General features: G+C 45.4%; 1 protein-coding gene across 1 annotated transcript in view; it reads right to left on the bottom strand.

The window, feature by feature from the left end:
• LOC134630335 (neuronal acetylcholine receptor subunit alpha-7) overlaps positions 1 to 12,614 on the bottom strand; it is a 49,802-nt gene that overhangs the window by 10,811 nt on the left and 26,377 nt on the right. Inside the window, exons 5-8 of the mRNA XM_063477536.1 lie at positions 9,714 to 9,793; positions 7,765 to 7,932; positions 2,499 to 2,693; positions 84 to 170 (exon numbers count right to left, since the gene is read on the bottom strand). Coding sequence (XP_063333606.1) covers positions 84 to 170; positions 2,499 to 2,693; positions 7,765 to 7,932; positions 9,714 to 9,793 — 530 coding nt within the window. The remainder of the gene's footprint in view (positions 1 to 83; positions 171 to 2,498; positions 2,694 to 7,764; positions 7,933 to 9,713; positions 9,794 to 12,614) is intronic.

Raw genomic sequence — 12,614 nt, 5'->3', positions numbered from 1 at the left:
GCTTCCAATTATAACTCCATCACAGGAAGAGATAAGATGATGGAGGGATTAAGGATGAGCAGCGTATTCTGAGCGAGGCTCACCTATGAGCGGAACGGAGTCTGAGGTTGCCGGCATGATCTCGGCCACGAGCAGCATGAAGACGGTCAGAGAGAGCAGCACGGTGATACCTGCAGGCACAAACGTGTCATCAGCTTCATGTTTTTAGTGCGCTCATCAATTTCACAGTCTTCTGACATCTTTTATCATTTTATATTGAATACAAGCTTATTCGTTTTATTTTGTTTTTGTTTTGAACCTTTTTGGAAATGTGGAGGATCTAATCTGCTGGTTTCCATTAACGAGGCTCCAGGTTAGCGTCTCTGTCAGACTCATCCACAGCTCAAATTCATCACTATTTGCTGCTCATTCATATAAGAAATTACTTTTACGCTCGAGTAAGTGTGCAGAGATCCATCATTACCTTTTCATGCCTTTCTGTTCTCACTTATGATGATGGGTTTGGATTGCAGCGATGGGCACAGATTATGACAGAACGAATGAATCCCCTTCTAGCGCGGCCACTGCTTAGGCCTGTTTTGAGAGGCTAAAATGATCTGCCGTGTCTCGCATGAATATTGTGAGAATTCTGTTTGGATCCTTGTTTCTTCTTATTAAACTCGGCCTCACGCCGTTTCCTCCCAGGTGGAGTCCTCTCTACAGTCTGCTTTTGCAGAGACGATGTGTGAAAAGTCCTGTTCAGTCTCGACCCGCTGGCTCAGTGAAAGTCGGATGAACTCTGGGAGATGTGAAGAGTGATGGCCCTCTTGACATTCAAGTTTGATTAAGAGCATAAATTAAAGTTCCAGTGGAAGATGCCGTGTCTGCCGTCAGTAGCTGGAGGCCTGCTGGCACCTCCAACTTCCTGTTCCAGTACGTTTTATGGCTGATGAATATCGACTCGGAGACATCAGTCATGTCGGGTTCAGCGGACGAAGCAGGTGTCCAAAACACACCCGCCATCCCCCTGAGAGACTGAATACTGCTAGGACAGATATTTGTAAGGACCAGCCTGAAAAAATGACAGAAACATATTTTCTGATTCTTCCAGCTGTTCAGAAATCTCTCGTTTCTGCTCTGATGTGAGGCCTTCAGAAAGCTTTACCTGAACACCATCGTCTCACACCTGCAGAGCACTTTACTGCTCTTTGTGAGTTTTCTCTTGGAGTCATACCATGTTTGCTGGTGTCCGTCCCTCTGTGATGGCTGCTGGATCTCCTTCTGTGAGTGTTTTTTGTGGCGGTGGTGACTGAAGGTCGTGTTAGTGTGAGCGAAACCCCCCGGTCATTTCAGGCGTCTCCCTTAGATGCCGCGGGGCATGTCAGGAGAACTCCACAGCGACAGTCTCTCTCTGGGGGATAAATCCACGGTACACGACCTTGTGGATGTCGGGAAAAATGAAGAGCACGCTTCTGGTTTCATTTGTCAGTTTAAGTGCTGCTTTCAACAGAAAGCTTTAAAAGATGCGCAGAGACGCACCCTCATCAGCGATGACCCTCCGGTTCGGTTCACACCAACGAGGCAAACTGGATCTGATTACATACATCGCTTCACGTGTTTCATGTCCTCCTGTGCTGACATCCTCTCTCCTGCATCCTTCTTTCCTTATCGTTCAATCGATGATTTAACGTGCAGTGAAAGTGGTCAGATTTCCAGAGAGAAGCTCAGGTATGACTTTACTCATAAACAATCCTCCAGTCTCCAGTTATAGTTCTAGTGTTGGGATTGAGCGGCGTCTGTCTTTAAAGAAAGGTGCATGCAACATGTTCACAATAAAAGAAGGTGAATATCAGGTGGATGTGAACAGAATTAGCGGGTGACTCTCTTATGTTCGCTGTTCCTGATGGGCTAGGGCCAGTTCAGCGAGAGTATAACGGACTCGACTGTGCTAAAGTTATATTTATAGAATCTGTGCAGTCTCAGAGTTTATTTTTCTACGCATGATGTTTAATTGTGACATCATTTTCTGACTGGTGCAAATTTCAGCAAAATGTCGAACTGAAGCTCAAACAGGAGAAGCAGAACATCTTACAGGTAACGACCTCGAATGAAAACATGTTACATCTATATTCCAGTAATGTATTCTTTCAGATCAGAGCACATTTCTGTGCCTTTGTGTGACTCGATGTTTTGGGCTTTGTTTCCTGTACCTGCCTGAAAGCCTTTGTGTTTGTTCTGATAACAGTGGACTGTTCCTGCTGCTCTGCTCACACTAAGGTGGAAGCATTTCTGTATCTGAAACCAGCTGTGAGTCTGTTTCTTCCTGTTTAAAAGGACTTTTCCTCCCTGCTGCTGCCGGGCGCTGCTCATTTGGTTTTTCTCTGTAATCTTGTACCTTTGCCTCTGTTCACACTGAACACTCTCACAGTGTGTGAATTTTACTAGTCTGGAAAGTCTTTGAGGAAGTACTTAAGAATCGGAGTAACTGTCATCACCGATAAAGAGAGCTGAGCGCTCACCCAGGGAGATCTTCTCTCCGGAGTCGGCGGGCAGCAGGAAGACGAGGAGGGCGAGGGTGGAGATGAGGACACAGGGGATGAGGAGGTTGAGCCCGTAGTAGAGCGTCCTCCTCCTCATCACCACGGTGAAGGTCACGTCAGGGTACGGCTCCTTACAGCAGTCGTAGAAACGCTCGTTCCTCCGCCCAGGAACCTCTGCGCACAAACAGGAAAACACCGACGGTGACGTCAAAGAAACCATAAACCTCGTTCCTCTGAGAAAATGATCTGCTGCCCCTAGAACAGAGAACATCAACATATCTCAGCATGTCTTTGAATTTAAACCCATGACAAAAATATTAAACTGGAAATGATAAAATAACTTGTTTCTATAATCATGAAGCCAACAGTTAATGATTACACTTAGCAGCTTAATGCTAAAATTCAATCATTTTTGTATCCACGATTTTTAAAATGTACCTTTTTACAAAAAAGCAGAAAAATTCAAATGCTTTGATTATGTATTTCAATAAGTGCATTTACAGAATAAGAAACGTCGTCTTGATCCATTCTCAATCATCCAGGAAAGTAAATCTCCAAAAGTTGATTCTGTTCATCTGGACGTAGCGTTTTGTGGGAGAAACGTTTCGTCACTCATCCAAGTGACTTCTTCAGTCTCAGCTGACTGCAGGTTTCAATCTTATAAACAGTACATTTGCATAATGACTGAAACCAGCCCACTGAAGGAACAATGGGCTGGGAGGTCAGTTCCTTCATCATAATTATGCAAATTCTCATGACCATTGATCAACAACCACTGACCAAAACCCACTGATCAATAACCACTGATCAATGGCCATGAGTACCATTCACAGAGAGTTGGGGAATGGCTGCAATCACAGCATTGTAAGATGGCGAAAGATGTACCCTTAGGCCCCCTCCTCGATTCAGAGATGGTCTTTCCCTTTTCACGTAAATGGCCTCCTTGACTCCGCCCTCAAACCAGCGTTCCTCCCTGTCCAGGATGTGTACATCCTCATCATTGAAAGAGTGTCCACTGGCCTGTAGGTGTAAATAGACTGCAGAGTCCTGGCCTGACGAGGTAGCTCTTCTGTGTTGTAGCCAGAGGTTGTTTGGTTTCCCCGATGTATAAATCCTGGCAATCCTCCTGCACTTAACAGCGTACACTATGTTACTCTGTTTGTGTCGGGGGACCCGATCCTTGGGGTGGACCAGTTTTTGGCGCAGCGTGTTTTGGGGTTTAAAAGCCACAGAGACCCGGTGTTTAGAAAAAATGCGTCTCAGCTGCTCTGATACTCCTGACACATATGGGATCACTACAGGTAGTGCAGGAAACCTGCAGTCAGCTGAGACTGAAGAAGTCATTTGGATGAGTGACGAAACGTTTCTCCCACAAAACGCTATGTCCAGATGAACAGAATCAACTTTTGGAGAATAAGAAACATCATTAAAAGTTTCTCACAGGCTTCAGAGATATTTGTGTTTTCTTGTTTTTATACCAGGTGATCTAATAAATGTGTTAATGTCATGTTTCTGGCTCATTGAACGCAGCGTTTTAGTCTCTGTCACGCATCAGTTTAGTTACTTGTATCTTCATCCTCTGTGCTCCTCTCTGTTTATGTGTCTGGGTTTCCCCCATTTAGTTCCCATGTTCCCCTCCTCGTGTTTATGCCTCCAAGATCTGTCACGTGTGTTCTCCCCGTCTCGTCCTCTGTATGTGTTCCATAGCCGTTTCCACCTCTCGACGCTGGGAAAACCGAGTCTCTCCAACAAACAGACGGCGATCACGCGCCACAGACGAGAAGAAAAGCTGTGACAGGTGTGCGTGACGTGGGGTGGCTGTAGCTCAGGTGGTAGAGCAGGTCAGCCACTAATCAGAAGATCGGTGGTTCGATCCCAGGCTGCCTCCTGGCTGCATGCCAAATATCCTTGGGCAAGATACTAACCCCATGTTTGCCTACTGGTGGTGGTCAGAGGGCCCGGTGGCGCCAGTGTCCGGCAGCCTCGCCTCTGTCAGTGCGCCCCAGCTGTGGCTACAATGTAGCTGCCATCACCAGTGTGTGAATGGGTGGATGACTGAATGTAGTGTAAAGCGCTTTGGGGTCCTTAAGGACTAAGTAAAGCGCTATACAAATGCAGGCCATTTACCATTTTCCTCCAGGTAAACTGAACGGTCGCTGCTCGGCCAGCACGAAGGAGGTGAGTTCAGCTCACGAAAAGCTCGTTTACTCGCCTGCGACGCCTGCTGAGGACGGCTGACAGTAACGAGGTCTCCTCAGGGTTTATCACTGGAACAAGAATCTGCCAGTGACAGGTTTATTTAGAAATATTAAAAACACAATTAATTAAAAAAGAGCACATGACGTGACGGCCTCACAACAACAGCTTCTACTCCTCCCTCTGGATCCTCAGAAAGCTAAACCATGACCCACATGCACCCACCAAAGACTTCCTCCCTCTTTGGGATAAACTTCAGAAAAGTGAAAAAATCCATCATAAAAGCTGTGGCTGCTTTACTCTGATTGGACTGAGCCGCACCGGGCACTCCATGCTACGATATTATTGTGATTATTAACGTTTTATGTTAATGCTGAGTATTGTAACATGCAAGTTAGTAATTCCATGCAATCTGTTTCTGATAAAAGAAAAATGCAGTGAGATAAATGAGTGAGAATCACACCTCTGTGTCTGTTGACGTCCACAGACGGTCACATTTCCCATCTGCACTCGCAGCCTCGCGAGGCTCATTCAGACTGAAGGCAACATGTTGACAGTCTGTCTTCATTAGACTGCAATTATTTGCAAACCTTCAACAATCTCTCTGAGAGTCACTGCAACTATCTGCACAAAGGTTGCAACGCTGTATATAGAATATATATTTTATTTATTTTATATTATTATTTTTCTTATTTTTTAACATGTTCAATGTATCATTTTGGCATGTCAAGTGTACAGCACTTTGTGTTCAGCTGGGGGCTGATCTGAAAGTGCTATATAAATAAATTGCTTGCTTGCTTGCTGTGATCAACAGTAAGTGTGCAACACCTTCAAGCTCTGGCAACTCGTTTTGTTTCGCAGATGTAAGGAGGACGGCGTCCTGGTTTTACTCGTGTGGCGGAGCCGTTAGCTCGCGCTGAATTATGAGGCAGCTTCGTCGAGCCGACTGTGTTCAGCGTCTGAGATGAGCCGTCATAGTATTCCCAGAATACTTTATTTATTTAATAAAACATTGATATCTGGTGTCGCTGTATTGGTACTGTGTACTGTGCTGTAGCCCTTCCTTCACTTCCTCCTCGTCCTTTTCTGCTTTTAGGATCATCTCTGGAGGAAGTGGCAGATAAAAACTGGCGTGCAGTACGCCTGGCTGCGTTTCATTTGCCTATACATCGCAAACATTGCTCACTACATTGGTTTTAATCTCAGCTAGGTGATGGAGGAGAGTAAATGGGAAACATGATGTTGGACTTTTCAATTAAGTTCCCTCTCAACGGCCCATTGGCTGAGCAGGAAGCGTCCACGGAGGCCGGCATTCATCCTCAGCTGTCTCTCTATCCAGTTTGCACTGAACAGAAGCTCTGAGGCTCCCCTGAGACTTTGGGTAACCCTGCGCTCATCCTCACTCTGTAACTTCAGCAGAGACAGAGGACAGAGACGCTGCTGGATCACCTGCAGAAACAACAGCAGAGACAGAGAGAGCTCTGGACCAGAGGTCACCGGACAGACATCACAGCATCACTCAGGTCACCTGACATCAGATTTCCTTCATATTGACTGTATTCACTGTCGGGTCTCAGTCACATACACTAGAGGAAGCTCCGCCTTCCCCCAATTACCTTTAAAACTGTTACCTTTTGTTGGAGCTGATGCTTTGTAATCAGTTGTCTTCAGTAGAAATGAGTCCATCAGTTGAGCTGCAGATGTCCTGAAACACCAAGGAGCTCTCTGAGCATCACACTGCAGTAATTAGAAGTTTCCTGCTCTTCACTGTAGCTGCTTCTCTCTCATTTATGGTCATTATTTTACTGCATTTCACAAAAACCTGCAAAGACCTGCAGTTTTCCACCTCATGTCACCCATCGACCGTTCTCCAGTGGCTGTGGTGACTTTCAAAAACTGGAGTCAATCTAAAAGTACAATACTGTTATCCTGTTTTCTTTGTCCCACATGTTCACACAACGCTGTGAATTAAAGAGGGACTCCTGCTCACCCACTGGAGAAGTACAAGGACCTACAAACAGGAGCTGTGCTGGAAGGCGTCTGCATGCCTCAGAGTCCAAGCAGGAGATGAAGCGTTTGGTCAAACATCATGTGAGTCACAATATTCAACAGACTGGAGCTTTGGATCTGAAACTAAAGAACTTCACACAACTTCTCTTCCTTGGTTTTCCTTGGAATGCTTTGTGTACGGATCAAAGAGGCAGCAGGAGGAGGCTGCAGGCGAGACAAAGACATGCATTTGTAAACCTCCAGAGCTGCTCGGGTGATCCTGAGCTTTCTGCAGCACGCAGGCAATCAGGCAGCTTAAAACCTGAAACTGTGTCATCTGTTCAGGAGGAACCGGGACTCCCCACGTGCAGAGTGATGGATAAAATAATACAATGTCAGTCAGTGCTCGTGTGTGATCTGGTGTGTTGTGAGTATTGTGCATTATAAAAACGAGCCGATGCAGCGGAGGCTCTGCTTCAGGGTCATCGAGCTGCCTGCCCTTCAGGCCGCCGTGCTCGGAGGAGGATTTAATTACCGGCACGTTAATGCTGCATGGAAGCGCCGATATGAAACCCTGTTTCTCCGCAGCAGACAGACGGTGGAGTAGACGGCAGACCGACACGCTGTCGCTGGCAGGAGGAAGATCCTGGATGTAAACTAATTAAAACAACTTGTCTGCATTGCCCCGAACCTGCTGCTGCTCACTCGTCTCAGTGGGAATCCTGCCGTGAAATGAGCTCAAAAAGTTCTAATTTTCCTCCTCCAGCTGCTGCAGGTTAGATCAGGACTGCTGGGAGCCGCGGAAACATCTGACCGAGGCTGTTTGCTCATCTTTTACTCTTACCTTAGGTTCGTGCATACAGTTGTTATCAAAGACGTTCAGGCCTGATGGGGAAACATATCAGCAGACGTCTATCAGGACAGGACGGGTCTTTGTTAGTCTGCTTTAGGTTTGGTCTGTGCCCGGTTTGTCTGACAGGAGCTGAACCCGGGACAGACGGGATCCAAAGCCACGCGAGTGTTGTTGTTCTACATGTGTGAAGGTGCCGATGTGTCTTACCCACGAGGTCCCACTCTCCGTTGGCGATGTATCCGGTGATGTCAGCCTCAATCATCTGCAGGTCCAGAGACCAGCCGCCGTACGTCCACGAGCCAAACTTGAGGTCACAGCGTTGCACGTCGAAGGGAAACCAGCGGACGTCGATGTAACAGGTGCTCTTAAATATTCCTGAAGCAGAGACGGACATTCAGACGAGCGCTGTTAAAACAAGCTTCAGTCAAAGCTGGAAAAAAAAAACAAGAAGAAGACTGAAATACAGGACAGGACAGCCGTTAACGTGCTCGAGGGAAAAGGAAGAGGAGGACGGTGAGCACAGCTGAGATTACAGTTTGTATTTGACACAAAATCAATTTCAAATCACACAAAGCAGCAACGAGGTCTCTGGACAAAGAGGGAAACGCAGGAACAACAGAGACGGCAAACAGAAAGCAGCATATGTGAGCGCAGACGTCGTCACAGAGAAGACAAGCTGTGAAGACAAACCTCACCCACTGACTGATTTTACAGATGCAGAGACCAGAAAGCAATAAAAGGAAGTTATTTCTCATGTAAACAGGAAAAGGAGCGCAGCCTCCCTCGGAGAATCACATCGCTGCTGTTTGCTTTGCATTAACTCCGCGTGGATCAGCTGGAAAAAAGATGAATGTTTAATGATCCCCGGGGAGGAATCAGGACGCCGCCGCAGCACGAGCTGACGCCTACAGCGAGGAAGAAACACGATTAAATATACAGAACACCTGAGGGTGAGACCCGGGGTAAAACACGGGGGCAAATATGGATTAGATTTCTTTATAGGGAGCAGGCTGGAGCTGAAGGTGCTCTGAAAAGTTTTTACAGCATGTAGAAAGTTCCTATTCATTTATTTATTCTTAGTAATTTCTCAAGTTTGAGTCACACGTCCACAGTAACAAGAGGTTTGTTTGGAGGAGTAAAGGTGAGGCTGTCAAACCCGAGACCAGCGTAACAGCTGTCAGGCATGCTGGTGGTAGCATCGCTTGGGGCTGCTTCACTGCTACATCAGACCAAGTGGCTGGAACAACGAAGCAGGAGGACTGCCCGCAAATTCTTCTCAAATTTAGTTTCACATTGTAATCCTGGAGGTTTGCTCCAGGACACTCCAGCAGGACTGTTGTCTCCAAACAGCTGTTACTGATTTCTGATTGGACGATGGCTTTCCTTTCTGCTTCTGGATCATTATAGTTCAGCTTTAAATCATTTGCAGATGCATATTGTTTCTCTTTTAATGTAAAGCATCAGTTTTTCTCATTTCACGGAGCTCTTTGTGACTGAATCAATTTAAAAACAGGGACAAACATCCCAGAATCATCTTTCAATCAGCGCCGCGCTAAAAGACAACGTGAGTCTCAGGCTGTAAATCACGACCATAACTCCTCCAGATGACCTCGGGACCTCATGTTGAAGCCCCCATCGACACACACACACACACACACACACACACACACTTTGATAAAAATGGTTTTCACAGCCCTATTCCCCTCAGGGCTCGGAGGACTCTTTCACTCTTACACATGTTATTTACTGGCTCAGTAAAATATCAGTAGACGATGGTGTGACTAGCTCTATGAAATAAGAAGTATCTGTAACAGAAAACCACTTTGATGTCCAGAGTTTCATTATCTGCATCAAACATCGGATTTAAAATTGAAAATCCAGTCTGTGTGGCGTCCTGCTGCTTCCACCATCACACTGTGAACAACAGTGAAAGACTCTCAAACAAAGGGGTGCATTTTGTTTTTATTAAAAATATTCACCCTGAATTATGAAATTAGATGGAGAAGCTTTTTTCTAAATCTGTAGTCACTTCAGCATCATTGAGTAAGTAGAACCACAAACACCTGTTAATGTTAAACAGCTGTGATTAGACGTGAATTCGGGACTGTGTAGTTGTTGTTGTCATTGTAGCAGTGGGAGGGGCTTGTGTGTGTTACCTGGCGGCAGGTACTGGCAGTAGCCTGTGGAGTTGACCAGGATGTTGGTGTGGAATGAAGCATCGAACCTTTCATCAGCGCTGTGGGCAGAGACAGATCCACAGTCAGGGTCCATCGGCAGCCACGAGCGTTGAGTAAATCATAGTTTCATCAAGACGACAGCCGAACACGCACACACGTGTTCTGCACATGTGCAGCCTCGGACACACAGAGCTGTGTATTTATACCTCTGACCTTCATTAGAAACTCTTCACTGAAACATAAACCACATCTCCATCGAATAAAATTCATATTTAAATAATGTCCACTAATTCTTACAGATGTCATCAGGGTTCATTTCGCCTGCAGTGATGCTTATGAGCTGAAAAATATTATTATTAAAGGACTTTATTGCTTCCTCCTCCTTTTTAATGTTTTGTTTACAAAATTGCTCTTGTTAAATGTCCTTCCTTGTCACTCTGTGTTCATCAGAGCTCAGCCCACGAGGAGCTCAGACTTTGGGAAGAAGCTCCAAACATGTCAGCTGTTCCTCGTTGGCGAGAGAAGCTCGCCGGGACGGCTCTGACGGCTGAAGAGAGAAATCTTTCAGGGCCTTCTGTGGAGGTTTTATTGTTGGAACTAATTGGAAGGAGAGCCCAGAGCAGACATAGAACATGCTGGGAGCATAAACCAATCAACCACAACAATAAAACCACCTGCCTAAATTGTGTAGGTCCCACTCATAACCCAAAACACTCCTACCCACAGGGGTGTGGACGTGGACCTCGTGGACTGTCCAGAGTCTCAGGAACAGTTGGGGCGTGGAGCCGGCTTGGATCAGGTTTGTCCAATATCCGGTCTGTAAGTCTGGCGTCATTAGCCATTTCCAGGCCCAAACTCCGCTTCAGGTCCCAAAGTCAAACGAACACTGCAGCATCACTGAGAGTTACAAACTGTCTAAATTCTTTCATCTGTAATAAAACGATCAGCGTTGCTGCTTTACCAGGTGTAACAATTAAGTTTAACATCCAGACATCCATGAAAACAGAATTTATTACATTTAACAGAGTTAGATGTTAGCAGGAAATTAGCTCGCTAGCTTCCACCTAAACATGATATAGCATGTTCTGACTGAGAGATTTCTGACAAAATTCAAACGTACAGCTCTGCTATCACTTCCAACATAAATGAAGACAGAAAACTAAACAGCAGTGACGTTTGTAGGGTTACTGAAGTTGGGCTAGCTGGTATATAATGATGTGCTACGTGACCGCTAGCGACACAGCTACGTTAGCATAGCATAAACACAGTGAAGCTGGAGGATGAACGCTAACTTTTTTCCACACGATAAAAGTTAACGTGAGGGTTCCTGATGGTTAGGGACAAATGCAATCGCATGGCAGGATGCTGTAAACGGACCAAACTTCAGTCAGGAGAACAACTGAGATAATCCATCCACAATACGAGGTTAGTCATTAATATACTGCTGCATGGGCTGGGCTGGAGTTACATCATAAGGGTTTAAAAACTGAGCTTTAAAATGAACAGTGGTAATAAAAACTGAGAGAGGCCGACAGTGATCACTGACTGTTTTTAGAGGCTTTTTGAGATTAAATAGAACAAGATACAAAGCATTACAACATGTTAAAAACACAACAGCCGTTTCAAACGCAGAGTAGTTTGGGCTGGAAGCAGGGTTCATCAGATCGTCACTCAAAGACTGGATAATGCTGACGCTTATTCGACTTTGGATCTGATGAGTTTAGAGGCGCGGCCAAAGATTTGGGCTCTTTGTCGGGTTTCTTTCTCTGCTGCAGAAGATCAGTGTTTGGATTGTTACTCAAAGTAATCTCTATTTGACATGTTACTCATTACTTTTCTTAAAAGTAACACAGTGCAGTCCTTTATTGCTATTTATTGATTTATTACCTTAATGACCCCGGAGTACACACGGTCTTCAGAAATATTTAGATGAATTTCATCTGTTAGTGAGATCCCCGATGATTTTCCAGCAGACAATAGTTTGGGAACACGAGTCATCGCCCTGTCAGTGGTTTTGAGCGTTTGCATGTCATTCTGTCAGGATGGCTGGAAGAGTTTTGTTCAGCGAGATCTCAAAGGTCAACTTAAAGATTTATTGGTGGAAAATTGACAAAAAGCTTTAAAACTTAGAAACTATGATTGTGCTGTGTATTGTCAACATATAGAAAGTACCATATGAAAATTCAAAATATCATGTGACCTTTGACCTCTCCTTCAAGGTCTGTAGATTGACCTGAAGGTCAAAGTGATAATAATGCTATACAGAGCTGTTTTTTACTGACATTGTTTGCATTGGCAGCATATAGACGATGATACTGGTACATTCTAAATATCACTTTATAGTTTGCATCCAAGTATATCATGTCACATTTGACCTCTGACCTCTGAGCGAGCTGCCTGGGTGGAGGTCTGGGTTCTCTGTGTCCTTCTTGTTATTTATGGAAACTTCCATTTTAAAAAATGATAAATCACTGGTTTAAAACCAGAACATTTTCAGTTTTTATGGATTTTTGATTGTACAGTCCCTCCTGCTCTGGGGGAACTGGAGCCATCTGCCAATCAAAGCTCAGATGCAGATGTGTCGGCATCAATGAATGTGTCCAGCCAGCATGTAATAAGACTGAAGTACAGAGGAAAGGAAGTTTGCTGTAAAAGTGAACCCACTGGCTGATAATCATTCACCGTCAGGCTCTGGTCCTGTGAGCTGGGTCTGTCTCATTAAAGCCAGCCAGGTCAATATTCCCTCTGACAACCCCCCACCCCCTCCACTTCCAAGGATCAAACTTTGCAGCTCGGTTAATGAGCTGAAGTGCCACCAGCAGAGAGCCTCCCACAGCCCTGATGTTAACAGCGAGGTGTTCATGCTTACAGGAGAGAGCC

Source organism: Pelmatolapia mariae, linkage group LG7 (assembly GCF_036321145.2).
Source record: "Pelmatolapia mariae isolate MD_Pm_ZW linkage group LG7, Pm_UMD_F_2, whole genome shotgun sequence".
NCBI classification, from domain to species: Eukaryota; Metazoa; Chordata; class Actinopteri; order Cichliformes; family Cichlidae; genus Pelmatolapia; species Pelmatolapia mariae.
This window is presented reverse-complemented; position numbering and strand designations above follow the sequence as displayed.